Source organism: Oxyura jamaicensis, chromosome 2, assembly GCF_011077185.1.
Source record: "Oxyura jamaicensis isolate SHBP4307 breed ruddy duck chromosome 2, BPBGC_Ojam_1.0, whole genome shotgun sequence".
Taxonomy (NCBI): Eukaryota; Metazoa; Chordata; class Aves; order Anseriformes; family Anatidae; genus Oxyura; species Oxyura jamaicensis.
In genome coordinates, this window is record NC_048894.1 from 150,456,493 (window position 1) to 150,463,939 (window position 7,447).

The window sequence follows — 7,447 nt, forward strand, 5'->3', positions numbered from 1 at the left end:
TAACTGCTGTACATACTGTCCCTGCAGAGACAAACAGGAAAATTCAAGCAGAGAATTCATCTAACACACACAGATCATGCCGATGGCTGAGCTACTTGTCTAGGCTCCCCTATAATCAATAAAGAGAAATAGGTTCTTCAAGGTGCACTTTGTCTTACTTTAAATTGGCTGTCTAAAACCAGTGAACTAAATCATGCTCAAAAATATGCCTTCTTCATAAGGGAGGCTACAGTAACGGGCTAAGATAGGAATGTCTAAAAGTTAGGTGACATGAATCCTACCACTTAACTTACTAAGACCTTGGATAGAGAGTTTTGTAATTCACAAACAGATGATGAAATGAATTTCTCAGCAAGGACTCATGCAGCTTAGTTTGGCTGTACATTCCTCCTAAGGTATTTCTGTAATGACAGCCATACAAATGATATGAGAGAGGCAGTGTAGAAGCCAATGGTATCTTGTGTTTTTTTCCCATGTATAGGAAAGAACCAGGACTCATCTACAGCCATACCAGTTAGGCAGTTTTACCTTCTGTACATATGGATACCTTGCAACTTGCTATCCAACCGGGAGGATTTAGGGTTGTGTAAAGGTTTGCTTTAAAAGAAGACACAAATCTTGAAAAAAAAGGCAATATAAACCATACACCTTTCATATTCTGATATTTTGAAGTGTGCTTGGAACTGTCATCTCTCTGGTGTGTATTCTGCACAGACACGTTGCCATCCATGTCCCAGTGGATTACTTCCTGAATTCAGTATTTTGTAATTCAACCCTCACCAGCAAACCTTTTGGTCATTATTTACATAGTGTTTCTTTTTTTCTTTCTTTCTTTCTTTTTTTTTAAATTGGTTACTAAGGTGCTATCTTGAAAAACAGTCACATTATACAAGAATATATAAAGTTAGAAGTTGCATAATTTTCCAGCTCCTACTTTTAGATTACGTTAAGAAGAAAACTGAATGTCTTAAAAAAAGAATTGCTAAATAAATCTGGTATCCAAAAGCCAATAATCTGAAAGGTAATGTGATATACCACATAAACCTAAAGGAGATGGATCTGTTAGAGTCGGTCCATGGGAGGGCCATGAAGATGATCAGAGAGCTGGAGGGAGACAGCTGAGGGATTTGGAATTGTTCAGCCTAGAGGAGAGAAGGCTCCAAGGAGACCCTATAGGAAAGCTGTGGAGGGACTCTCAGGGAGTATAGTGATAGGACAAGGGGAAATGGTTTTACACGGAAATAATGTCGATTTAGATTAGACATTAAGAAGAAATTATTCACTATGAGGGTGGTGAACAGGTTGCCCAGAGAAGTTGTGGATGCCCCATCCCTGGAGGTGTTCAAGGCCAGGTTGGATGGACTTTGAGCAACCTGGGCTGGTGGGAGGTGTCCCTGCCCATGGCAGGGGGGTTGGAACTAGGTGATCTTTAAGGTCCCTTCCAACCCAAACCATTCTGTGATTCTATGACTCTATGAGATATGGGTGTTCACAAAAAATGAGATGAAATCTTTTGCCTTAAGGACAAAATAACAGTGAGAAAAACAACTTATTTTAGTACTATTTTGATGGAATAGATCAGCATAAATTAGTTTTTTAAAAAAAACGTATTCTCTCTTAGAGAAGATTTCTCTTCTCTAAGAAATGCATTTTTTATCAATACAGATACTCACTAGAAAATCCCTGACAAGACCCTTCAGGGTAGGACAGAGTTGAAAGGGCTTTTGCCATTGCCTACAGATCCTAAGCACAGTATTTCATATTAAAACTTTAGATATTTTTTTTTTCTACCTCTCAAGGAACTTCAAAGAAATATTCTAATATCATTCCTGAGCATTTCTGATTTTCCAACCTTCATAAAGCCCTTAATAATATGTTTTAACATTTTTGTTGGCTCTGAAGAGGTCAGGCAGTTGGACTAGGTGATCTTTGAAGGTCCCTTCTAACCAAACTATCCTATCTTACCCTATCCTACCCTATCCTACCCTATCCTTCCCTATCCTTCCCTTCCCTTCCCTTCCCTACCCTACCCTACCCTACCCTACCCTACCCTACCCTACCCTACCCTACCCTACCCTACCCTACCCTACCCTATCCTATCCTATCCTACCCTATCCTACCCTACTCTATCATACCCTACCCTACCTTACCCTATCCTATCCTATCCTATCCTATCCTATCCTATCCCATCCTATCCTATCCTATCCTATCCTATCCTATCCTATCCTATCCTATCCTACCTACACAGTATCTGTAGGGTCTAAGATTTTCTAGCCCAAGGCCTGATGTCATGTCTTTCTGTGTACCTAGCAAACTTAAAGCTACACCATAACACCACAAAACATAGACAATATGGAATTATATCGTCTCCTGTGGTACAAGAAGATCATTGAGACTTCTCCGTAAAAACTTGTCTTTATGCACAAAGGCAATAATTGTATATGAATGAAAATTATTTCAATGTTAACAAAAGCTACCGTTAAAAGCTACTGTATAAAAATTGAATTGAAAAGCAAGCATGAGGAGAGCTAGTCTTCTCATGTCACAGTCCATGGTATGCATTAAACTATCTGTTTAAACTATTAAAACTGTCTCATACCACGAAAACGGGATATATGAGTTATATCTTGACATAGGAGATTTAAATCAATAAAAAGGTGTTCCGCACTCATATTCTAGTGAGTGTATCTCACAGCTTGTATCCCAGCACTACCTAATTTTTTCATTTAAAAATTCTCTTACAAATTTCTGAGCTTTTTAGAAATCTACTTCCATGACAAGGAAAGAAAAGCTTGTAGGATCACATTCACAAATAACTGTTCTGTGGTTACTTACTGTACATTCCCAAAAAGTATAACCCAAAAGATTTGTTTGTTTGATTGTTTTGTTGTTGTTTATTTTTGTTTCTGATTATGCATGCAAAGCCATGTAATAAGAAACATACCCAGAAAACACTTACCAATTTTGGGAATTAGATTATTCTGAAGATAGAGAATTTTCAAATCTCGACACCATTTGTCAAGATATTCTAGTTTTTCTATTTCTTGCTGATGTAAAGAGATTTCTTCCAGGGAAAAAATTTCACCGTTATTATGTTCTGCACGTCTTCGAACAAGATCTTCGGTGACTGAAAGAAATATTTGATGTCATTGGAAAATATTTGCACCACCTGACTTATGAGCAACTTACAGAATCATTAAAATCTTTTGTTCCACCATACAAAATAGATATCTGGTATGAACAGCAACAAAAAGAGAATCTGCTACAAAAGACAACAAATGCCAAGTAACTTCAGCTCACTCTGCCACTGTAAACATGATTTGTAAAACATAGTCACATCACCTGTAACATTTAGAAAAATACATACGAAAACTGCTGAGTCTTCCGTAAAAGTATAATGCAAACCTTGTAAAAATTAATCCATCATGCATTGTTTTTGGCATGCCTTAGATTGCAAAGTGATTCATGAAGACAAGCAATGGAGTGTTTTATAGTCTTTTATTTCCTGTGTTCGCATCAGAGGTAGCAGGAAAAAATAAATAAATAAATAAACTAGCTACACTCTCATCTTATTCTTCTGCCAGCACAGTGTGCTGAGAAATATGCAGGATCATTGTTGAAAGTGGGCTGATATTTTCTACTTTTCCATGTTTGTGGCAAAGTCATAACTAATGCATGCTTATAAATGTTTATGGTGAGATGAATTAATCCTGGGTATTTCTTAGGCACTAGCAGTTCATTAGCAGCAAGCAAAAGAGTTTCAGTGGCTGAAACTCACCAGAATCTGGGGTTAAGAATTTTCATGTACTAATATTTAGTGCCAGGCAATCTTTCAAGCAGTGAAAAGGCTCTGTATAATGAAGGTGAAGAAATTCTATGAGAACCAGTACTCACTCTTGAGCTAGATGTTTATACTTTGTTTCCAGCCCACTGCACCAAAAAAGCACCGGCGTTTTCATCTCCTTGATAAGCAGGTGAACTACAGTGAAGCAGTGGATTTTATCAAATAAGCATAGGTATTTTCATGACTGCAAAAGCCTAAAGAAGCAAGCCTTTCAAAAGCCTATCAAAAAATTTCTGAAGCCTTTCTGAAGCAAGCCTTTCAAAAAAGCAAGCCTTTCAAAAAATTTCTGAAGAAAAATAATTTTAAAATATATATATATATATATATATAAATACAGAGATCTATGAAAACATCCCTGAAGGTGTTCAAGACCAGGTTGGCTGTGGCCCTGGGCAACCTGATCTACTGGGGTGTCCCTGCCCATGGCACGGGGGTTGGAAATGGGTGATCTTTAAGGTTCCTTCCAACCCAAGTCGTTCTATGATTCTATGAAAACAAGTTGGTCCTGACATGCATTAATGAATTATTTCATTGCTTCTTTATCTCAGGGAAGCTTTGTCAAATAACCTGTTTTTATTACCGGTCCTGGAATTACTGCACACATTCATGTGGGCTGGACTGGTACAAGGTGGGTAATCTCCACACCAATACAGTCCATACATGTGCATGTCGGTGTAGTTTGTCAATCCACAGCCTTTGGGAAAGGTGTGAAATGGGCTTTATATGTATGCTATACTATTTACAGATGAGAAGGGATAAATTTCCCATCTGTTCACCCAAGTTTTGTCTGATTGACAGTATTATGTAATAGTGGTTCTGATACTGATGGAAGTGGAGGTCCAGCCTGCATACAAAGCATATTGGGAAAGGTGTCCTTTTCTTTTTCAATCTTTGTGGGTTGGTTTCCTGCATCTAAACAACCATCTTCTCTTCAACGGGCTGTTGATTAAACCTGGTTAAACTATTAGAGAAAATAGAAATATGGCAATAATCACGAGTAAATAATTTACTCTTCACAGAAAATATGAAAAAAAAAATCACTATTTCTAATAAAGTACTTTGCAAACATGGTGGTATTACAAAAAGAATAGCTTACTAATGTGTTTAGTAAGTATTCTTAAGTACGAAGCATTCTTAAGTAAGAATACTTACTAATGTGTTTAGTGACAGATCTTTTAGTGACCGTATTTCCAGTGCAAACTGATTATTTCTGAGCAAGAGAACAATATTCCACAATCTGCAGACTTACACTTTGGAGACAGCATTATGCTCTAACCCTTTCTTTATACAAAAGGAATTCATATGAACTATTTTTGACAGTTTTATTACAGTCAGATTTCCATTTGCTGATGAAAAGAAACTTGAACTGATTGTTGCAATGATTATGCAAAAATGCAAATTTTCATTACCAGATGGTTCGCAAGGCAGAGACGATAATTCTCAATAGAAGCTACAGTGGGGCTTTATTGACCTGTTCTGGGGACTTGCTGTAGGGAAATGAGTGAATGTTTGACATTTTGTATGCTACCTACTGCGTTTAAGAGGAATGAGGGAAACAAACTTGCAAGAGAAAACAATCTGATTTTTTTTTTTTTTCCAGGCACTGAAAAATCTCATTGCAACAAGAGTTTTTGATAAAAAGTATATTAACCAGATTATCTGATGTTGTTGTGTGCTGTAACAAAAGAGTGGACCAGAGACCTGAGACATCACAGCTACTCTCACATTCCCATGAACGCAGGAGGAATCAAGGGGAGGGCATCAATAGACAGGAGATAAAACAGATCTGGAAGATCTTGCAGCTGGGCTTCTGGAAATTCTTTGTTTTATTCAAGATTTAGCAGATAAAAAGGAAAGCTTTAAATAAATTGATAGAATAAGCAGTTATGTTGAGAAATAATGTGGGAAAACAGCATTTCAGAGAAGTGAAGTATCCAACCATTATTTTAAGGCTCATTTCATACCATGCTGCTCAGGAGATGAAGCCATTCTCCTTCAGGCAGTGCCTGCTGAAAGCAGTCATCTGCCAGCTTCATGCAGAGATAAGGATTTGCTTTCCAAAGCATTATTTTAGCCCAGCAAGGGACTGGTGGTCCTGTGATGGTATACAATCAAAACAGATCACAGGGAAAATCACAGAGGAATGGAATTCCTCAGTAGCTTTCTTCCTGAGCGATATGTACGAACACATGGTCTTATAGGTCACACTGCCTCACCTCTAAAAGATTACAGATTCATAAGTAATGGTATGGTAGATATTAACCTTATTCAACGCTTCTGTTTTGTTTTGTTTTACAACTCTGATAAAGTACTTGCTTTGGCTACTTCTACCTAAAAAATAATTTAAAAAATACAATGCAGAATGGAAGATTTGTAATTACAGGGTAAGAAAACAGGGCTTACAGCTCCAGCCCCTAACACAAACTGTCCCATCAAGCATCATCCTTTGCAGCAGGACATCCCTAACATGCAGGAGTCCCTGCCTCAGCAAAATAATATGGGCTGTTACCCCCAGGGAGCTTATTAATGCAGCTGGGTACATAAGGGGGAGGGAAGAGGGGAGAGAGGCCGGCTGCCAGGGCATGGAGGAGGTGGTGGGGAAGGGGTGGCAAGCATGGGGAGGGTAAATATGGGAGCTGGGGAGCGGGTCAGGTCGTGGAGAGGAGGGACAGGGCCCTGGAGAGGGAAGGAAAGCGGCTCTCGGTGACACTCACTCCGCACCATGGCTGCCCTCAGCTTCACGCCGCCGCCATCACAGGACGCCGCCGCACTGCCATGGCAACGGGGCCTGCCGGGACGTGGCGGCCGGGGTGCCCCCAGGCCCAGCTCCGGGCTGAGGGGCTCCGGGTCCGCGAGGGGTGGTCCCCGCTCCCCGGGGTGCTGCCAGGTCCCTGCCCTGCTCCCCGCAGCACGGCCAGGGGCTGCCACCACGCAGGGCTGGGGACTGCCCCATTCACCAAACACACCACCCTGTGCCACTGGGAAGCGTGCCATGAAGGGTTTGGGGAGCTTGTTTGTGTGTGTCAAGGCTCGATCAAACCTAAAGGTCATCTACTATCAGAAAATTCACACATATTTTTAGAAGAATAAAATAGAAGGTGGGAATCTATTGGGAATGTTAATTTACTAAGTTATTTACCTAGGATGTAATTCATGAAAATATAGAACACTGTGTAGCTTTCTAATTTTATTGCTGTTTAGGGGATAGGAGAAAGGAGGTGTCATTGAGTTAAAACTACTAAGTTTTATGCAGATAACGAGACACAAAGTAGTTTATGCACTTTATAACCCCCCTGTATTTGTCCTATCCGGCTGTGGCAGTCACCAACCCCCGCTGAGCACAAAGAGCTGACAGAGCTGGTTGCACGGCACCACCTCGTGGCCCAGGTCTGCACTACAAAGCCACAGAGATGAGGCTGGGGGCGAGGCCTTCTGCTACCTACTCATTTATTTTGTATTAAATTGATAGGCCCCTTCAGATAATGACTTTTATAGCTGCTCCTTTTACTAGGACTATTAATTTCTGACTTGAGAGTACAACTCACAATCAAGGTGATCAATGTCAAGAAGAAGAGATAGCTCATTCTTGCTATGTTCAATAAT

At 39.9% G+C, this 7,447-nt stretch overlaps 1 protein-coding gene across 1 annotated transcript in view; it reads right to left on the reverse strand.

The window, feature by feature from the left end:
- Positions 1-6,910, reverse strand: part of LRRC6 (leucine rich repeat containing 6) — a 30,406-nt gene extending 23,496 nt beyond the window's left edge. Inside the window, exons 1-2 of the mRNA XM_035319344.1 lie at positions 6,559-6,910; positions 2,960-3,127 (exon numbers count right to left, since the gene is read on the reverse strand). Coding sequence (XP_035175235.1) covers positions 2,960-3,127; positions 6,559-6,895 — 505 coding nt within the window. The 5' untranslated portion in view covers positions 6,896-6,910. The remainder of the gene's footprint in view (positions 1-2,959; positions 3,128-6,558) is intronic.
- Between the last annotated feature and the right edge of the window lie 537 nt (positions 6,911-7,447).